General features: G+C 41.3%; 1 protein-coding gene and 1 long non-coding RNA gene across 2 annotated transcripts; both read left to right on the top strand.

The window, feature by feature from the left end:
- The first annotated feature begins 2,177 nt into the window (after positions 1-2,177).
- NDUFS5 (NADH:ubiquinone oxidoreductase subunit S5) lies at positions 2,178-8,371 on the top strand. Its single transcript, XM_037032622.1, has 3 exons — positions 2,178-2,285; positions 3,824-4,041; positions 8,143-8,371. Exons 2-3 carry the CDS (start codon positions 3,826-3,828, stop codon positions 8,248-8,250), a joined length of 324 nt encoding a protein of 107 aa, XP_036888517.1. The 5' UTR covers positions 2,178-2,285; positions 3,824-3,825; the 3' UTR covers positions 8,251-8,371.
- An 803-nt stretch (positions 8,372-9,174) lies between these two features.
- Positions 9,175-11,045, top strand: LOC118977672 (uncharacterized). The gene is made up of 2 exons (XR_005064579.1): positions 9,175-9,750; positions 10,914-11,045. It is a non-coding gene; the product is annotated as an uncharacterized LOC118977672 (long non-coding RNA).
- Positions 11,046-20,898: the final 9,853 nt, after the last annotated feature.

Here is a 20,898-nt window from a genome sequence, read left to right as displayed (position 1 = left end):
TTTCTGTTTTATCACTTGCCGTAGCATTGACTATTCATCCCCAGAGCTCAACAGGACCGTGGCATGTGGTAAAAGCTCAGAAAGTGTATTTGGAATGATCAGATTCGAGTTTTAGAAAAACAACTCAAACAATAAGGGTAAGAAGGGACCAGGGCTAGATGGAAAGAGACTTCATAGTTCAAAGTCAACTGCTTTCCCCACCTTCACTTCTCCCTCCACCCAAGGGTTAAAATTAAGCAGCACAAAGGCCATTTTCAATGTGGGTTTCTTTTGGCCAGCACTTTAAAAAAAATTAGTTGTTTCACATTTTAAAAGTGGGAGATAGCATGTTTAAACAATAACAAAAGATGTCCGGCTTCTCTCGAAAAATAGGAGGATTTGACAATTTGAGGCCCTGATTCTCTCAACAGTAATAGGATGGAGCTGAGTGGCGGCTGCTGCCTTTAGACAGGACAGACATAGGCCCCTCCAGTTTGTCTCACTCCCCACCGCTCCTCCCATCAGTCATGTCGAGGCCAGTACCAGCTGCCATTTATCATGATGCGTTCCTTTTCATTCCCTTAGAGCGAACTCTGTTTGGCCTCGGAGGCATCTGAATTGGCCATCTGAATACAATAAAATTAGTATTTGAGGAAGATTAGTCAGTGAAAAAGAGATTGAAGTGAGGAGCTGGGAGGCAGAAAGGAAGAATTGGAAACCTGTGGAAGGAATATTTGGAGAACTTGGGCAGTAATTAAATAATGGATGAAAGATAAGGGAAAGGCAAATTAGAACGTCAGAGCTTCCTGCCTGAATGGCCGGGAAGGGGATGTCTCCAACACAAACCAGAAAGTGGGAGAAGTGCCAAGGGTGGTAGCTCAATACCTGGCTATCGCTAGTATTTTGTGGGAAAGGGCCATTGAATTAACAATTTTATAAGCCCCCAGTATATCTGCTGGACACTGGTGCTCAGGAAACTCCAGTTGACTTGAAACTCTTATCTGATAGGGGGAAGGAAGGGAGACTTGGAACGCTTCAATAAAACCAGTAAATTGTGGGACCTTAGGAATTCTCTCCAGAGTGGGTGACTCTGGGGCTTAGGGGTATTTAACTTCTTTTGGGAAAAACAACACCAAAGTCCTGAATTAAACCAGGAATCTGGCATGCAAAAATAGAAATGGGGTTGAAACGGTGTCATTCCTGGGGAAAGGATTAAAAAATCAAAGGTAGGATTTTTCCTGGAATACACTGAAACAAGCTCTGGGGTGGAGCATCAGGCAGAGGGGATTTCGGACAGTGAGGCTGGGAATGTTGGAAGGCTGGACTTGTCTAAACGTTTTTGAAAACAGTCACTTAAAAGGAAAAGAAATTTTCAGCCCATTCCCCCAATAAATATTTATTTATAAGTTATTTTTATGCACCACTGCAGTTATGTTTACACACTTCACAAACATTTGTACACAAATTTTTAAAAGATTAGACGGAAGTATTCTCGTATTTCCTTCCCACGCCCCCAGTGTATCCTACCACGCACACCTTGTGGCACCCACCCACACACACACACACCAATTCGGAGGCCCTGGCACACTTAAAGGAAGCCACTGGAGGTTCTCCAAGGCAGACGACGGCAGTTTTCGTCAACTTTCCCGAATCCGCAAACTTTAGAAACTGAGACATCAAAGAACTGCGGTTACCATAGGAAGCTTTCCACGTTCCAGGAACAGCCTCAGAGCTTTAACACATAATTTATTTAATCCCCAAAGGCAACCCTACACTGTAGGTACTATTATTTCCTTTTAAGGTAATACTTTAATCTTAATTTGAGGAAACGGAGGTGAAGTGAGGTTAAGAAACTGTCCAGGGTCACAGCGAAATGACGGAGCCAGAATTTAAACCCACCTAGCGTGGAGCTTAACCACACTACTGGGTTGAAGGGGAGCCTGCCACTCGTGTGGCCTTGGTCAAGTCCCTCGCGAATCAAAGATGATGTGGGAGTGCCTGACAGAGTGCCAGGAGGCAGCAGGAACTCACTGCCCGCTGGGAGGTCTCTAATTCGACTCTACTACCGGAAAATCAGTTTACCCACCCGCAATATCTCCAGAGAACAAAACACACAGCTGCGCAGGCGCAGATCGACAGGTTTGGTTCCTATGGTTTCCGGGGCGAGAGGGCGAGAGAAAGGTCTACTCCCGACGTCGCGCTGCAAGCGTCGCACTGCTGCCGTCCTTTGCGGCAGGTCTTCGCGTCTCCAGCTGGTCCTCTACTACTCGCGGCCAGCGAACGGACAAGGGCACCGCGGCAGGACGGTAGGTCTTGCACATTTCCGCGGTGTGTGTGGGGGTCGGGGGCGCGGGGTTTAAAACGAAGGGACTTTATTCCGAGATTTTTAAAAACAAATTTCACTTTGGCTTGCTGGGTGTCGGTTCTTTCTGGCCCGAACTCTGGGCGCGTTTTCGGCTTTCCCAAACCCCTTTCGCCCACACAGCCAACGTCAGCGAAGCCTGTAGAAGGCACCTTTCTCGGTTCTCCTTACAAATTGAGATTTTTGTAAACTGTTGCATTGACCTTCGGATCCTTAACTTGAAACCGACGCTCCTTTTCTCGGCTTTCAAGGCCCTGTGTGATTGCGGCCCTGCCCATCACTTCAGCTCATTTCGTTCTTCCCGGTATGCACTCTCCGTGCCAGCCAGGTCTCGGTCCTCAGTGTCCCCCAGACATTTCCAGTAACTGGTGCTGTGCCCACTGGCCTTCCCTTGGCAAACTCAGCCCATCCTAAAAGGCACTTTCAAGCCTTCTGAGCAGAATTGGGGTTTCCTCCACTGAGCTCTTAAACCCTGTTGTGTTTTTTCCTTCGGGTTCCAAATTACCTGTGTGTTTGCATTCTGGTACTTACGTTGCAGCTGTTTCTCCCCCCTACCCCCCATCCCCAACCCATTCCAGTGCCTGGAACGTCATTATTCAGTAAATGACTTAAAGAATTGGTATGAAATTTAAAAATTAAATTCACCTGTCTATCTACCATTCGTACATAACTATTGCCTTGTGTGTGTGTGTGTGTATGTGTGTTTGTTTCAGTCTTTTGCAGATTTGCTTGCATTATTGTAGTATGTCTATTTGATATTAAAATGTATGTCCCATGTGTATTATCCCCTCCCCCCATATTTATCATATTATTCATATGATAAATATGAATATTTATCATATTCAAAGTAGGTACTGATTTAATTATGTCTCAGTTGTTTAAAATTAATATTTTTAAACAAATTATTATTGAATTCCTATCTGGTCCCTGCCCTCACCGCTTTCATTGTTCAATGGGGGAGGCAGTCAAGTAAATAGTCCTTGACCGTGGTGTGCACAGTGCTCCTGTGGGAAGTTCAGAATGATGTGCCCTCCTAAAGGAGGGTCGCCAGTATCAGGATGGCTTCTCACAGGAGGTGTTATCTAAATTGATATGGGTAGAAATATGTAAAGAAATCTCTCTGTGCCTGTGCTTTTTTGTTCTTTTCAGTTATTTAGCTCTGTCTCAAAGAATTGGGATTAAGTCAAAACATAAGCACTCTTTTTGACTTTTGATAAGTATTATTTTATCAATATAGAAAGAATTTTTGTATTCATTTTTTTTTTTAGTTCTAGTTCTCTTTTCCTTGGGTTTTGTGAAAGCACAGCAATTGTTCATCTACTGTAAATTGGGAGAATCTAATGAAAATATTTGGTGAGAGGAAATTGGGAGAACAATGTAAAATGTCTTTAGAGGGCTACTTGTCATAATCTTATTTTCCTTCGAAATTTCTTATTTGATTGTACTTTTATGACATTATATGTTTTTTATCTTCTGTTTCAGCCATGCCTTTCTTTGATATTCAGAAAAGGCTGGGCATTAACCTAGACCGCTGGATGACAATCCAGAGTGCTGAGCAGCCGCACAGGATTCCGTCTCGGTGCCATGCTTTTGAAAAAGAATGGATAGAATGTGCACATGGAATTGGCACTATCCGCGCAGAGAAAGAGTGCAAGATAGAATATGATGATTTTTTAGAATGTATGCTTCGGCAGAAAACGGTGAGGAGGGGATGGAGGTGGGAGCTGAGTTACTTCCTTATTTCTTTGAAGCTGTTTTTCAGTGTTTTAAATTGGTCATTGATCAGCAACTTGACCAATGTGAATTGGCAAGGCTTTTGTGGTGAAACACCTCTATGTAGGTTACCATGTTAAGGAAGTTAAATGCCTTCAGATTTTCCCAGTTGGGAAAAGGAGGGCCTGTTGTTCCTCCATGTTCTTCCTCATCTTTCTCACAGATTTGTCTTCGTACTCTACCTTGCTGTAGCCATCGGAGTAGAAATTACATGTGTGTCTTTTTCTTCTTTTGCAGTAGATTATAAAGCAAAGAATATCAACCCATCTTGGATGTTTGTCTGTGAAAATCTTTGGGTAAAAATCATTGGGGAACATGTTAAAAGCCTGCTAGTCTATTACTTTGAACCTGATAAAACAGCCTATGATTCCTCGCTACTCTGGGGCAGATGGAGGTGTTAATGAGATTGCTTTAGGTGAGCCTAACCAGAAATGCAGGGGGCAGAAAGGGTGTTAACACATGGCGTCTCTGTCCTGTTGAGTAAGTTACCTGGCATATAGGGTGCTCTTTCCCTCATAGAAGAAATCTTGGGGTGTTGGCTGTTATTTTACCTATTTCTGTGCTCCAGATGTAACAGTTTCTTGGAGTTCAGGGAGACCGTTTAGATTTTTCTGTTAAATTTATTACAAAGTTATCTGTATCAAAATTTAATTTTTTCAAGATTTTATTTATTTTTAGAGAGAGGGGAAGGGAAGGAGAAAGGGAGAGAAACATTGATCAGTTGCCTCTTATAAGTGCCCCAACCTGGGATCGAACCCAAAATCCAGGCATATAGCCTTACCAGAAATGGAACCAGTGACTTTTCATTTCATGGGATGACGACCAGGCAACACTGGGCCCAGCCACACCAGTCTGCCTATAAAAATTTAAAATTTCTTTTAATATCTGCTGTTAACATGTGGTTAAAGTGAAGCCAAACTTGGAAGAAATGAGAGGGGGTATGAAGTCATAATTTTGTATTGATCTCTGCAGGAGTATCAGTCATTAAAGTGAGTAATAGTGTAGTGCAGTGTGTATTATAGGACAGTGAGTGGGCTGTGTTTGGCCACCTACCAGCTAGTTAGTTCACATCGTGACTTGACTTTTCTTTTCGTGGACCCATTACTTCATGCTTAGATTAAAATTTGGCTCATCTTGCCCTGGCTGGTGTGGCTCAGTGGATTGAGCGCCAGCCTGAGAACCAAAGGGTCGTAGGTTCATTCCCAGTCAGGGCACATGCCTGGGTTGCTGGCCAGGTTCCCAGTAGGGGGGTGTGTGAGAGGCAACCACACATTGATGTTTCTCTCCCTTTCTCTCTCCCTTCCCCTCTGTTTAAAAATAAGTAAATAAAATCTTTAAAAAATAAAACTTGGCTCATCATAAAAAATTTACACCAAGAGGAAGCAGTATAGTGAGGTGGAAAGAATACTGGATTGAGAGAAGAGCTGGGTTTTGATGTGATTCTGCCACCACTAATTCTGTGACTTCAGGCAAGTCACTTTGTCTTGATTTCCTTATCTGGAACTACTAAAGAGTTGCCCCAAGGTCACTTCCTCATCCTGTGAATTTATGAATAGATATGTTGCTGTTTTAGGGGTCACCTTAAGTGACTACATACTGCCCCCTAGGCAAAGAATCTAGTGATTCAGGGAATTAGAATCAAGCCCTAACTGCTGGGCTTCTCAGTGTTACAGTATTTATTCCTCACAGCAATCCTATAAACTGCTTTACTGTTACTTCCCCTCCTATCCAATTAAAAACTTGAAGCAAGGAAAAATTGAGGCCATTCCCTGAGGTCATTGGCTAGTTCAGTGGTATAAATGGGATTTGAATCTGGCAATCAGAGCCTGTGCTTATATCCACCATGCCAAATGGTGATTGGCTCTAGTTGAGGGGAAGATTTAATCCGCGGTGGCGATAGCTCAGCCATGACTAGTCCTCTGTGGGGAAGGGTTTTTTTTTTTTTTTTTTTTTATTTTTATTTATTTATTTATTTATCTTTAGAGGGGAAGGAGAGAGGGAGAGAGACATCAATGTATGGTTGCCTTTCATGCGTCCCCTGCTGGGAGTTGGCCTGCAGGGAACTGGCCTGCAACCCAGGCATGTGCCCTGACTGGGAATCGAACCACGATCCTCTGGTTCGCTGGCCTGTGCTCAATCCACTGAGCTACGCCAGCCAGGGCGGGAAGGGTTTAATGTTACTCTCAGAGTAGTATTAAGAATGCAGTCTTATAAAAATGGTAACTGTTTATGTCAGGATTTAGGACACCTAGAGTTCTACTGAAGTTCTGTCCTGACTAATTCTTTAAAGTTGATGGGGTGTTTAATGGAATATACTAATTCTTTTTTTTTAGATTTTATTTATTCATTTTTAGAGAGAGGGGAAGGGAGGGAGAAAGAGAGGGAGAGAAACATCAATGTGTGTTTACCTCTCACATGCCTCCTACTGGGGACCTGGCCTACAACCCAGGCTTGTGTCCTGACTGGGAATAGAACCAGTGACCCTTTGGTTCTCAGGCTGGTGCTCAATCCACTGAGCCACACCAGCCAGGGCTGAATATACTAATTTTTATGCTTTTGTGAAAATGTAGTCATTTGCTAAAAAAAATGTTTATTGGATCCTCTATTTTATCATGAACTATTCTAGGCATGGAATATAGTAGTAAGCAAAATAGCAAAAGTTCCTGTCTTAGTGGAGCTTATTAGCTGGGTGAGGGGCAGAGAGCAAAGATTTGACAAACAAATTAGAAAATAGTGTGTCGGATGTTGATAAGTACAGTGGGGAAAAATAAACAGGAAAAAGATAGAAAGCACTAAACATGGGAGTCAAGTGGATTTTTTTCTTTTTAAAATTTATTTTATTTATTAAATTGCCTTTTAGTCCCCTTATGGCCCCCTCCCCCCACTTTTTGTTAAACAGGGTAGTCAGTGAGGAGTTCAGCAACAGAATTCATTTGAGCAGAAACTTAGAGAAAGTGAGCCAAGTAGATACGAGGGAAGAAGGTGCCAGGGAGAGGTAACAGCCAGTGCGAAGGTCCCAGAGCTGGAGCAGAGAGAGCTAGGGGGAGGGTGTTAAGACATAAAGTCAGAGAGGCAAGGCCTCTTATGAGGCCCCGTAAGTCATTATAAGGAAGAATTCAGTTTTTTCTCTCAGTAAGATGGGAAGCCATTGAGTTTTGAGCCGATGAATAATGCAGTCGTGATTAGTGAGTGTATTTTCTTGTCACAGAATCCATGTGAATTATGGCACTCACACAGTCTGGTATAGCTTGACTTCATTTGCTGGGAGTGTCCTGTCTGAGAAGAGGCAGAACTCAGGGCTCAACAGTGACTAGTAGCTGACTGTACATCAGGTCTTAATTTCAGTGTGGTAAAAAGAGACCTTATATTGGCTGCTTCTGTTTATTCGTACCCAGCGAGCAGTCACCAGCAGTAGTGCCACCTTCATGCAGAGAGGTCAGGAATGTGTAAGCTACGTATAATCTCAGCTTTTACTATTTTAAAAGATTTTAGTCCAGACTGGTGTGGCTCAGTGCATTGAGTGCGGCTTGTGAACCAAAGGTCACTGGATTGATTCCCAGTCAGGGCACATGTCAGGGTTGCGGGCTAAGTCCCCAGTTGGGGACATGCAAGAGGCAACCGAGCGGTGTATCTCTTGCACATCGATGTTTCTCTCTCTCCCTCTTCCCCTCTCTCTGAAAACAAACAAACAAACAAACAAATGATAAGATTTTAGTATGTGTGAGTACTAAAGGTTTTGACTTGTATGTTTTTGTTATTTTTGTAAATATCTGAATTCCTATATGTAATAGGAACATTTTAGTTACTAGTTTCCAAGGAGATATTTTTGTATATACCAGAAGTTTATTTGTTAAAAGCTTGGTAAGTGCTTTCAAGTTAGTTTTTTAAAGACGGGTTTCATCTCAAAGGCCCTCTAGGATGAAGAGCTTCTGTAGTTTAAAAATGAAACCAATTTTGCTTCATTTTCTCCAGTGCTCACTTTCTGGTGTATATCTCCTCCTGGTTTAAATACTTTTTCCCTTCGACAGCTGAAACGACTGAGTACCATCATGAGGCAGCGGGACAAGCTAATAAAGGAGGGGAAGTACACGCCTCCACCCCACCACTCGGGCAAGGAGGAGGCCCCTAGGCCCTGAGCAGAGCAGCTGCCGGTGCTGGAGGCTGAGTTCCATGTTTGTTCTTCTGCTGGGAAGTTTATATACTGACAACCTCTTTGTGAAAGTGTCTAAAAATAAAAGAATGCTCCATGCTATTCTATTTTCTTTTGGATCATACTTTTCTGTAATGAGATTGTAACCTACATTTTAAGTTTGGAAAAAATGCTTGTACCTATGCCTTAAAAACTAACATCTAGGGAATAATAATGAGCATTTAATGAATGTTCAGTGTGTATGAGGTGCTTCAAAGGTGGTGACTCATTTAAGAAGTTGCAGTGTTCTTTAGTACTTTGATTCTGGTTTATTTTCCATAGAGCATAGACGTGGGCCGAGAAGGAGAGGCAGCAAAACTGGCTGTGTGTTTAGCGTGAGGTCTGCGAAGTCTGTGACTTTAAGGCTAAACGGATAACAGTTTTGTAGAAGAAGTGCCATTGCTTCAGTTTGCTGTCTTAACATCAGTGGTGTATATATATATAACACTTCATTTCTAAAATTTTTATTTATTAGGGAAAAGGAGGGAGAAAAAAAAGGAGAGAAATATCGGTTGCAAGAGAAACATGGATCATCCATCAGTTGCCTCTCACACGCCCCGACCAGGGACCTGGCCCACAGCCCAGGCGTGTGCCCTGAGTGGGAATCAGTTCGCAGGCTATAAAGCTCAACCCACTGAGCCACATTGGCCAGGGCTAGAAACAGAGTTTTAAAAGAAAAATCTGGATATATTATATAGAATGTTATTATATATATTCATATATAATATAATATATTATATAATATTCATATTATATTCATATATAATATAATATATTCATATATAATACATTATATTCATATATTCATATAATATATTATATTATAATATATAATATAATATTCACATAATATATTCATATATTATATGAATGTTATAAAATTAATATGTATTGGAAATACATTATAAATGGAATCTCATATCCTGTAGCATTTTTCCCAACTTTGTTTTATGATGGTCAATTTTACCTAACAAAATCTACCCCCTTAGCCATATTTAAGTGTCTGGGTCCATGCATTAAATACATTGACATTGTGTAGCCATGCCCACCACCCATCTCCAGAACTCCCCGAGCTTGGAAAACTGAAGCAGTACCCACTGAGCAGTAACTTCCCTGGTAGCCACTATTCCGCTTTGTCGCCAGGATTTGGACAACTCTAACACCATACCTCGTATCAGTGGATCATACAGTGTTTCTCTTTCTGTGACTGGCTTATTTCACTTAGCATAATGTCCTCAATTTTCTGGAACACGTCAAGGCTGAACAGTATCTCTATATATGTACCAAACCTTGCTTGTCCATTCCGTTGATGGGCACTTGGGTTGCTTCCGTGTTTTAGCTATTGTGACGGCTGCTGCTGGAAATATGGGTGCACAAACATCTCCTCGAGACACGGCTTTTACTTCTTTTGAGTGTATTCCCTGAAGTGGATTTGCCTGATAAAAAGGTAATTGTGATTCTAACTTTTTTGAGGAACTGCTCTACTGTTTCCACAGTGGCTTTACCACTTTACATTCCTTTGCACTATTCCTAATAGTGCAAAACTTTCCCAATTTCTTCACATCCTCACCAACTAATTGTGTGGGTTCTTTTTTTTTTTTGGTAGTAGCCATCTAAAGGAATCTTCATATAGTTTTGACTTGTGTATCTCTAGTTAGTGGTATTCCATCTTTTCATCTGCTTATTGGCCATTTGCGTAGTTTGGATAAATGTCTATTCAAGTTCTTTGCCCATTTTTTAAAAAGATGTTATTTATTTTTTAGACAGAAGGGAAGGGAGGGAGGAAGAGGGAGAGAAACATCAATCAGTTGCTTCTTGCATGCATGCCCCCAACTGGGGCCTGGCCTGCAGACCAGGCATGTGTCCTGATAGGGAATTGAACCAGTGACCTTTCAGTTTGTGGGAACCACACCAGTCAGGGCTCTGTGCCCATTTTTGAATCCAGTTTAGTTGAGTTTTAGGAATTCTCTATATATTTAGAATACTAATTCCTTATCAGAGTCATGTTTTGGTCAACAATGGTGTATAGGACAATGGCCCCATAAGATTATAGTGGAGCTGCCTAGTGACGTTGTAGCCATTATAGCTTCTGTTACTTTCATGTTTGTGGTTATGCTGGTGTAAACAGACTTTGCTTCCAGTCATATAAAAGTATAGCACATGTAATTATGTACAGTACACAATACTTCATAAGGAAGGACTATGCTATTTATGTACTTACTATACTATACTTTTTACCATTATTTTAGAGTGTACTTTTTCTACTTCTAAAAATACCTTGTGCCCTGGCTGGTGTAGCTCAATTGGTTGGAGCATCATCCCATAACTGCATGGTTGCAGGTTTGATTCCTGGTCAGGGCACATACCTAGGTTGCAGGTTTGATCCCCAGTCCAGGCACAAACTTGGTCTGGGCGGGTATGGGAGGAAACCAGTCAATGTTTCTCTCCCTTTCTCTCTAAAATAGGCGAAGAAAATGTCCTTGGATTAGGATAAAAATAGCGTGCTGTAAAACTGTGCCATGTTGCGCTGGCGGCACCCTCATAATCTTGTTCACTGTCTCTCAATCACATCATTTCCTCTTATGCTTGATTTAATCCCGTGCTTTGTAGATTTAGTGTAGCCTAAGTGGACAGTATTTACAAAGTCTACAGTAGTGCACAGTAACGTGAATGTGAAAGTCACTCACCACTCACTTGCTGACTCACTCAGAGCAACTTCCAGTCCTGCAAGCTCCCCTCATGGTAAGTGCCCGGGTAGGTCTATCATTATTTATCTTTCATAACATATTTTTAGTGTACCTTTTTTTTAGTGTACATATGTTTAGATATGTTTAAATACACAAGCACCATTATGTTAACAGTTGCCTACAGCTTCAGTACAGTAACATGGTGTACAGGCGTGTAGTAGGCTGTACCACCTAGGTTTGTGTAAGTGCCCTCTGTGTTGTTCAGACAATGATGAAATCACCCAATGACCCATTTCTCAGAACTTATCCCTGTTGTTAAGTAGTGCATGAAGTATGTGATTTGCAAGTATTTTCCCCAATCTGTGGATGGCCTTTTTACTCGGGTGATAGTGTCTTTTGATGCATAAAATTTAAAAAATTTTTGTGGATTCCAATTTGTCTATTTTTTTACATTTATTAACTTAATTTTAGAGAGGGCAAGGGAAGGAGAACGAGAGGGAGAGAAACAGCAGTGTGTGGTTGCCTCTGATATTCCCCCATCTAGGGACCTGGTCCGAAACCCAAGCATGTGCCCTGACTGGGAATCAAACCAGCTACCCTTTGTTTTGCAGGCTGGTGCTCAATCCACTGAGCCACACCAGCCAGGGCTCCTGGTTTGTCTATTTTTTATTGTTGCCTTTGATGTCATATTCAAGAAATAATTGTCAAATCCAATGTTGTGAAGCTTTTGCCCTCTTTTCCAAGTTTTATAGTTTTAGGTCATGGATCCATTTTGAGATGATTTTTTAAAATATAGTATTAGGTAAGGTTACAACTTCATTCTTTTGCATGTGTATATCCAGATTTTGAGCACCATTTGTTTTTGCTTTGTTTGATTTTCAAGAATTCTTTTTAAAAAATATATCTTATTGATTATACCATTACAGTTGTTGTTCTATTCCCCCTCTTCATTCCCCTCCATCTGCACACTCCCTCTCCCACCCTTCCCCCCCTTTAGTTATGACCACGTGTCTCAAGTTCTTTAAATTCTGTATTTCCCCCACTATTCTTGCCCTCCCCCCTATCTATTTTCTACCTACCATCTATGCTATTTTCTCTACCTTCTCCTCCCACTCCCCGGTTGCTAACCCTTGATGTATATTCTTCATTTCTATGGTTCTGCTCCTGATCTAGCTGTCCTCTTGGTTTGCTTTTGTTTTAGGTGTGGTTGTTAATAACTGTGAGTGTGCTGTCCTTTCACTGTTCCTATTTTTTATCTTATTTTTCTTAGGTAAGTCCCTTTAACATTTCATATAATAAGGGCTTGGTGATGATGAACTTGAATTTGATCTTACCTGAGAAGCACTTTATCTGCCCTTCCATTCTGAATGAAAGCTTTGCTGGATAGAGCAATCTTGGTTGTAGGTCTTTGGATTTCATGACTTGGAATACTTCTTTCCAGCCCCTTCTTGCCTGTAAGGTCTCTTTTGAGAAATCCGCTGACAGTCTGATGGGAACTCCTTTGTAGGTGACTGTCCCCTTATCTCTTGCTGCTTCTAGGATTCTCTCCTTCATTTTAATCTTGGCTAATGTAATTATGATGTGCCTTGGTGTGTTCCTTCTTGGGTCCAACTTCTTTGGGACTCTCTGAGCTTCCTGGATTTCCTGGAAGTCTCTTTGCCAGACTGGGGAAGTTCTTTATTATTTGTTCATATAAGTTTTCCACCCGTGGCTGTTTCTTTTCCCCTTCTGATATCCCTATAATTTGGATGTTGGAATGTTTAAAGATGTCCTGGAGGTGCCTAAGCCTCTCCTCATTTTTTAAAAATCTCATTTCTTCATTCCTTTCTGGTTGGATGTTTCGTTCTTCCTTCTGGTCCATTCCATTGATTTGAGTCCCAGTTTCCTTTCCATCACTATTGGTTTCCTGTGCATTCCCTTCATTTCAATTAGTTTAGCCTTCATTTGTTCCTATAACTTGTGACTAAAATCAACCACTTCTGTGAGCATTCTGATCAGCAGTATTTTGAACTGTGCATCTGATAGGTTGGCTATTTCTTGGTCGCTTAGAGTTTGGCTCTGGGGCTTTGAGTTCTTCTTGAGCCATATTTTGGTCTGTTTGCGCCTGTCATGTATGAGGGGCAGAGTCCTAGGTGTTCACCAGTGCGGAGCAACTCAGTCGCTGGGTTGTGATGCTGTATGTGGGGGTGGGGTCAAAGAGGGGCAAAGGCAGTGCCCTCTGCTGCCTCCCGCCACTGGGTCCGGCACGGTCTGTGTCACTGCTCACTCCCTCACCTGGTTTATCTGCGCATAAATGTGTGACCGGTCAGCCTGCTGCCTCGTGCCCTCATTGGGTCCGCCTGTTGCTACCCCGCACCTGGGATCCGCCAATAGCTGCCTGCGTGCCTGGGTCCGTCCAGGGGATCTTTCCTGCCACACCCCACTCTGCCACTGGCTGCGCCCCTCTTACCGGTCTGGGTGAACAGTTCGTTGTTGTAGGGCTTCCATATAGTTCAATTTTCTGTGTTTTGGCTGCATTTTTGTTACTAAAACTTTGTGGTCTTTAAATTTGGTTGTGCGAGGAGGCACAGTGTTTCCACCTACGCCTCCATCTTGGCCGGAAGTCTGAAAGCTTATTTCTGTATTTTACTGTGCTGGCCCATTGTCTGTCTTTATCCCAATACCATACTGTTTTGATTACTGTAGCTTTGTAGTAAGTTTCAAAATCAGGCAGTGTAAGTCCTCCATCTTTGTTCTTTTCAGGATTATATTGGCTATTCACAATCCCTTGAGTTTCTATATAAATGGGTTTTTATGTTTCTGCAAAAAAACACAAGGGGGATTTGGATAGGGATTGAATCAGATCTGTAGATTGCTTTAGGTCAGTCATATTGGCATCTTTATAACAAGTCTGTTATATAGATTGATTATGAACATGGGATAGCTTTCATTTATGTTTTCAATTTTGGCAGTGTTCTGTAGTTTTCATTGTACAAGTCTTTCACCTACTTGGTTGGAATAATTCCTACTTTTTTTGGTGAAGCAGGAGAAATGATGTTTTAAATGGAATTGTTTTTGTAATTTCCTGATCAGACTTTATTGTTAGTCTTACCGCATTTTGAATCATAAATGTCAACAGTAGGGCTTGAATATAAGGTTCTCCTCAAAATGAAAAGTACATAATTGGAAATAGGGGATTTGGCATGTGAGCAGGGTCCTGCTTATTTTTTAGTATAGAGCAAATCTTCCGCCCAGTAGCATTTTCTTAAATGAATCACTAATCAATCATGGGGAAACCAACTGGAGTCCTAACAGCAAGATCCTGTGCTGTGGCCTTGTATTAGGTTGTTTTTATTGTGGTCTGTATTCACGAACTTTTCTGAACATTTTAGTCCCAATGGCTTTAAGTGCATACATATTTTTGGAAAATCAGGGACCAATCACAAAGGCCTGAGAAGCAGAATATTATTAATCAAGGCTTAAGATAAGTACATGCCCTTTTATTCAAAGATACCTTTTATTCCTGAGCTCTGGGTTGTAGAACGAAGGGAAAGCAAATCCCGTTAGATTGTGTTTACCCAAAGGTCAAAAACGGAGTGACAGAGCTCTTAATTGTGTTTGTTGGGACGCACTGGCTTGATGTCTTTACTGGATATCAAAGCCTCTACTTACATCAGATATGCATAACAGCTGTGGGACAAAGCAGTGCTGCCTGTGGTCATTATATATGTGGCCAACTTTGTGCCTTAATTGTGTGTGTGTGTGTGTGTGTGTGTGTGTGTGTGTATTTTGCGAAAGTAGCACAGCAATGTTATAAACTAGTGAAAGCAAGTAGCCAGCTCCAAGACTCCTGCTCTTTAAGTAGTTCTTTAATAAGAACAAGCAGGGTTAGGACTATCTTTTTGACCAACTAAATGGTACAGAATAGAACTGAGGTTGGGGACAGGAGTTTCTTTATAAATTATGTTAAAACACTCAGAGAGGGCAAGTTACTTCTTCAGAACAGCATCACCTATTGCGCTTGCCCCTTCCACCCCTGCGCTCTGGTAAATGGGACTCATAACCCCTCTGGCTTGTGCTTATTAACCCTGACTGCAGCAACTCCATACATGAGGGAGAGCACTGAATGCTCTGGCAAGTACGTTTAAATTTTTCATTTAATATTTTCCATAGGTAATTGATGTGGTTCAAAGGTACAAAGGATATATAATGAAAAATCTTGTCCAGTTATTGAGCTCCCCTCCCTAGAGGCAACCAGAGTTTTGAGTATCCTAGAGATAATTTGCTTATACACACACACCTTTTTTGCCCTTTTTAAAACAAATGACAGCAAATTGTGTAGATAATTCCTGCACTTTACTTTCTTTTCTTACTGTATTTTCAAGAATGTTTCACCTGGCTGGTGTAGCTCAGTGGGTTGAGTGTGGGCCTGCGAACCAAAGGATCGCAGTTTGATTCCCAGTCAGGGCACATGCCTGGGTTGCAGGCCAGTTCCTAGCGGGGGACGCACAAGAGGCAGCCACACATTAATGTTTCTCTTCCTCTCTCCTTCCCTTCCTCTCTAAAGATTAAAAAAAAAATGTTTCAAATCAGGCACATGATCCAATTGGAGCCAATGAATGAGACTTGGTTTAGATCCTGGAAGAGAAGAGGGATGTTTTCTCTGGATTTAATGCTGGGGAAGTTCACATTTATAGATGCTAAAGACATTTTTTATTCATTCAACCAAGTATTTGCTAATCACCCACTTTACTACAAGAAGAGAAATATAAAGATAATAGATGAAGAGGAGCAGGAGCAGCCAAGTTGAGGGAGAGAGAAACAGCTTTACGGTAATGTGAGCTCTGTGAAGACCTTCACGAGACTAGCTCTAGCCCTGGATTTTGAAGTTGTATGAGCCAATAAATTACCTTTTTTGTCTAAGTCAGTGTTGGTTGGGTTTTCATCACTTGCAATGAAAATCGACCCAACTAAATAGCAAGTACATCAAAATTGCCTCATTTTACACCATAAGGAGACTGAGGCTTAGAAGTGTGGAGTAACCAGCCTGGTATCAAACATCTGTAACTTTCACTTCCAACTCTATAGAAGGCCTTTGGAGACCTTTGCTAATGTGATAACGGGAGAAACCTGGACCAAATATTTCATAATTTTCCATGGAGCTAACCAAAAGTGGTATGTACAGGGAAGCTCTGAACTCCAGAAAGAATTTATAGGTAACAGAACTGGTCAGCTTCCAATCCAGGGAGGGTGGGCTCCTGTTACAGGTTGGGTGGAGGCCTGCCTCAGTGCAGGGATAGATGGAATTCAGTTGAATCTAAGACAACAGTATGGAATGAGGGGCAGTTTGGAATCTGAACAGACAGCAAACAAATCACCTGGTTCAACAATTCGGCCCTTATCCCCAAGGCCTCCCTGCAGATTTTGCTGAGAAGATAACAGTGGAGAAGAGACTGATAAGCACAAATAATGTAGTTGTGCACACATTCTCAGTGGTGATTACATTCTTGGACCCTGTCGGAACTGACTCCAAAGGTGAGCCCAAAATATCTAGAAAAGCAACCAACTTTTCCCCAGCACAAATTCTGACAAGATAAAACAAGATAGCATCAAGAAGTTTGGAGGTTGGGCTAATTACAGGTGAAATCAGTCAACCCCAACCCTACTCTAAGAGGAACCTGAACGATCAGTCTCTAACAGTTACAGAAAAGGGTTTCTATTGTACTTTTGGGGAAATAAACAAGACAGGTTATACTTTATTTGCTTCTGTTCTTTCACAGATGATGAGTACCTGAAGTATAATATCAACATATGAGACAGGAAAAGAAGATGTAGCCCATAATCAAGGAGAAAAAATCAAGAGAACTGTTGTAAATGTAACAAAATTTATTATTACTAGATAAACAAATGAAAATTCTAGAACTGAGGCCCTGGCTGGTGTATCTCAGTGGATTGAGTGCTGGCCTACTAACCAGACGATCGTGGTTTGATTCCCAGTCAGGGCACATGCCTGGGTTGCAGGCCAGTTCCCAGCAGGGGACGCACGAGAGGCAACCATACATTGATATTTCTCTCCCTCTCCCCTTCCTCTCTAAAGATAGATAAAATATTTAAAAAGCCATAAAAAAAAGAAAATTCTAGAACTGAAAAATGCAATGTCTGAAATAAATTCACTGAATGGGCTTACCAGTAGATCATACACTGTAAAAGAAAGGGTCAGTGGCTCTGAAGACATATCAACAAAAATTATTAAAACTGAAGTAGAGCCCTGGCTGGTGTAGCTTAGTAGATTGAGCACGGGCTGTGAACCAAAGGGTTGCCAGTTGGATTCCCAGTCAGGGCATGTGCCTGGGTTGGGGGCCAGGTCCCCCGTAGGGGCCATGTAGGAAGGCAACCACACATTGGTGTTTCTCTAACTCCCTCCCTTTCCCTGTCTAAAAATAAATAAAATCTAAAAAAAAATAATAACTGAAGTAGAGAGGAAAGACTGAAGGAAAAACCCAGAGTACTTTACTCATGAAATGGTAGAAAGCAGTCTATTTATAATTGGAGTCTCAGAAAGAGAAGAGAGAATAAAACATATATTTGAAAACAATCTGAAAATGCAATTAAGAAAATAATTTACGGTGGCATAAAAAATAAAACGAATAAATTTAACAATAAGTATAAAACCAATACTCTTTTTAATCTTTTAATTTATTTTTTAGAAGATTTTTACTTATTTATCTTTAGAGGGGAAGGGAAGGAGAGAGGGAGAGAAATATCACTGTGGTTGCCTCTCTCACATCCCCTGCTTGGGAACTGGCCTGCAACCCAGGCATGTGCCCTGACTGGAAATTGAACAGGTGACCCTTTGGTTCACAGGCCCGTGCTCAATCCACTGAGCTACACCATCCGGGGCTAAAACTAATATTCTTAAAACTACAAAACACTGGTGAAAGAAATTGAAGACAACCTAAAAAAAATGGAAAGACATGGAGACAATACTGTCAGGGTGGCAGTACTTCCCAAATTGATCTATAGCTTCGATCTAATCCCTCTCAGGATCCCAGTCAACTTTTTTGTGGAAATCAAGAAACTGATCCTGAAATTCATAGAATTACAAGGGACTCAGACTAACCAAAACAATCCTGAAAATGAAGGACAAAGTTGGAGGACTCTCACTTCCCATTTTCAAAACTTACTCCAGGCCTTGGCCAAGTAGCTTATTGGGTTAGAGCATCATCCCGATACACACAGGTTGCAGGTTCAATCCCTGGTCAGGGAACAAATGAGAAACAACCAATGACTCCATAAATAAGTGAAACAACAAATCAATGTTTCTATCTCTAAAGTGAATTAACAAAAAAAAATTTTTTTTAAACTTACTACAAAACAAAGGTAATCAAGATAGTGTTGTATTGGCATGTGGATGGGCATATAGGTCAATAAAACAGAATTGAGAGTCCAGAAATAATCTCTGGTCAATCATTTTTTGACAAGAGTGCCAAGACTTTTCAATGAGGAAAGAATCCTCTTTTTAAAAATAGTGCTGGGACCACTGGTTAATCCACATGTGAGAGAATGAACCTGAACCCCTACTCACACCATGTACAAATTAGTCTTTTTACAGACCCATCCTACCATTGTATAAAGTCAAGTTTCCACAAATTCATGATCAGCCAGTAATATAACTGCCTCACAGAACAAAAATCTCCTGTTCAGAAAATAATAACAGAGGCCAGAGTCTTTAAAGATTTTATTCGCAATGCTCAGTGTACATCAGACTTGTATACTATAAGCAGGAAATACAGCCCATAGAGAAGGAGAAGAGCAGTCAACAGGAACAGCCCCCACATGACTCAGACGTCCAATTAGAAAACGAGGATGTAAAAACATCTTAAAAAAAACATGTTTGGTCCTGGCCGGGTGGTTCAGTTGGTTGACACATCATCTCATAAACCAAAAGGTGGTGGGTTTGACCTTTGCTCAGGGCATGTGTGGGAGTCAACCAGTCCATGTTTCTCACATCGATGTGTCTCCCTCTTTCTCATTGTCTCTCTTCCTTCCTCCCTCTTTAAAATCAATTTTTAAAAATACCCTCAGGTGAGGATTTAAAAAAAACAATAAAACATTTTTGAGGACTTCAAGAAAATGATGGTCATAATTCATAAACCGATGGGCCATCTTAGAAGAGAAATGAAAATGCAGAAAAAGAACCAAATGCAATTTTAGAGTTGAAAATTACAGTATCTAGAATTTAAAATTCACTACATGGGCCCTGGCTGGTGCGGCTTAGTAGATTGAGCACTAGCCTATGAACCAAGAGGTCGCTGGTTCTATTCCCAGTCAAGGCACATGCCTGGGTTGTGGCTCAGGCCCCCAGCTGGGGGTGAGCAAGAGGTAACTGATCAGTATTTCTCTCCCTCTCTTTTTCCCTCCCTTTTCCTCTTTGTAAAAATAAGTTAAAAAATTTTTTAAAATTCACTAGATGGCTTAACAGCAAATTGAAGACAGCAAGAGAGAGATTCAATAATATCGAAGATAGGGCAAAGTGGGATAACAAAAAAAGCCAACAGTCGAAATCTCAAAATTGGGTCATGAAAGAAGTCAGAGACATTTATATTACATTATGATTGTCTTTCTGAGTATATTATTACATTCACAGGAATTTCAGGAACAGACCAACTAATCTTTGGTAATAGAAAATAAAACAGTAATTGCATCAGGACAATTGGATGGGGATTAAATAGGAAAGGACATAAGAGAATTTTCTAGAATGCTGGAAATACTTACATCTTGTTTGTAGTGATGATTACACAATGAAATCATACACTTAAAAGATGTGTGTTTTACTGTATGTGTTGGATTAACCTAAAAGAAATCAGAAAAGCAGAACAGGACAAGAAACAGATGAAAAGGAAACAAATAGCAATGTGGTAGTGTATTTAAATCCAACCATATTCATAATTAAGAAATGGCAAATATATGAGCAGATGTAAAAGGTAGCTTTTTTCTTCTCTTAACGTACCTGAAAACGAGAGAACAATGATGAGAGAAATTAGATTCCCACCCCCTGATAGCCGTGCCCTACGTAATTCCCTTTTATTGCATGTAGGCCCAATTTAGTGACTTGCTTCTAACAAATAGAATATTGCAAAAGTGATGGGATGTCCCTTCTGAGATTAGGGTATGAAGGACTGCAGCTCCCATCTTGCTGGGTCTCTTGCTCCCTCACTCCCACTCACTCTTCTTAGTTGCTCACTCTGAAGAAGCAAGCTGCCATGTTGTAAGCTGTCTTGGACTTTCACCTCCCCCCCCCCGCCCCCCCACCACACAGCAGTAATGGGGTGAACTCATCCAGCCAGGGGAGAGTTGCAGAATAGAGGAAACTGATGAAAGGGTTTCTTTAAATCTGTACACGAAGTCTTAAGCAGACTCTTGAATGACCCACATGTCAAACCGAATAGAATTAAATGGCAGCTATTTGAGAACTGAGCTAGTGTGGGACACCATGCAAGTTTTCAGATTGGTCTCTGGTAGCACATGAACAAAGCAGACCAGAATAGTACCACAAAGCATTGTGAAAACGAACTTGTCTTTGGAATGACAGCCCACAAAATTAAGCCAGGACCTGCACACTAAACCAGATGGGGTGACTGCCAGCTAAAATAGAAGATTTAAATAGGATTTAGAATCTCATAGCAGGATACCAAAGTGTCCAGGTTTCAGTAGAAAACCACTCATCATGCCAAGAACAAAGAACCTGAGCAAGACCCAGCCAGTGTAGCTCAGTGGATTGAACGTGGGCCTGCAAATCAAAGGGTTGGTGGTTTGAGTCCCAGTCAGGGCACATGCCTGGGTTGCAGACCATGTCCCCAGTAGGGGGCACGCGAGAGGCAACCACACATTGATGTTTCTCTCTCTTTCTCCTTCCCTTCCCGTTTCAC

The sequence above is a fragment of the Sturnira hondurensis genome, unplaced genomic scaffold, assembly GCF_014824575.4.
Source record: "Sturnira hondurensis isolate 20B ecotype Veracruz unplaced genomic scaffold, ASM1482457v3 Scaffold0021490, whole genome shotgun sequence".
NCBI lineage: Eukaryota > Metazoa > Chordata > Mammalia > Chiroptera > Phyllostomidae > Sturnira > Sturnira hondurensis.
This window is presented reverse-complemented; position numbering and strand designations above follow the sequence as displayed.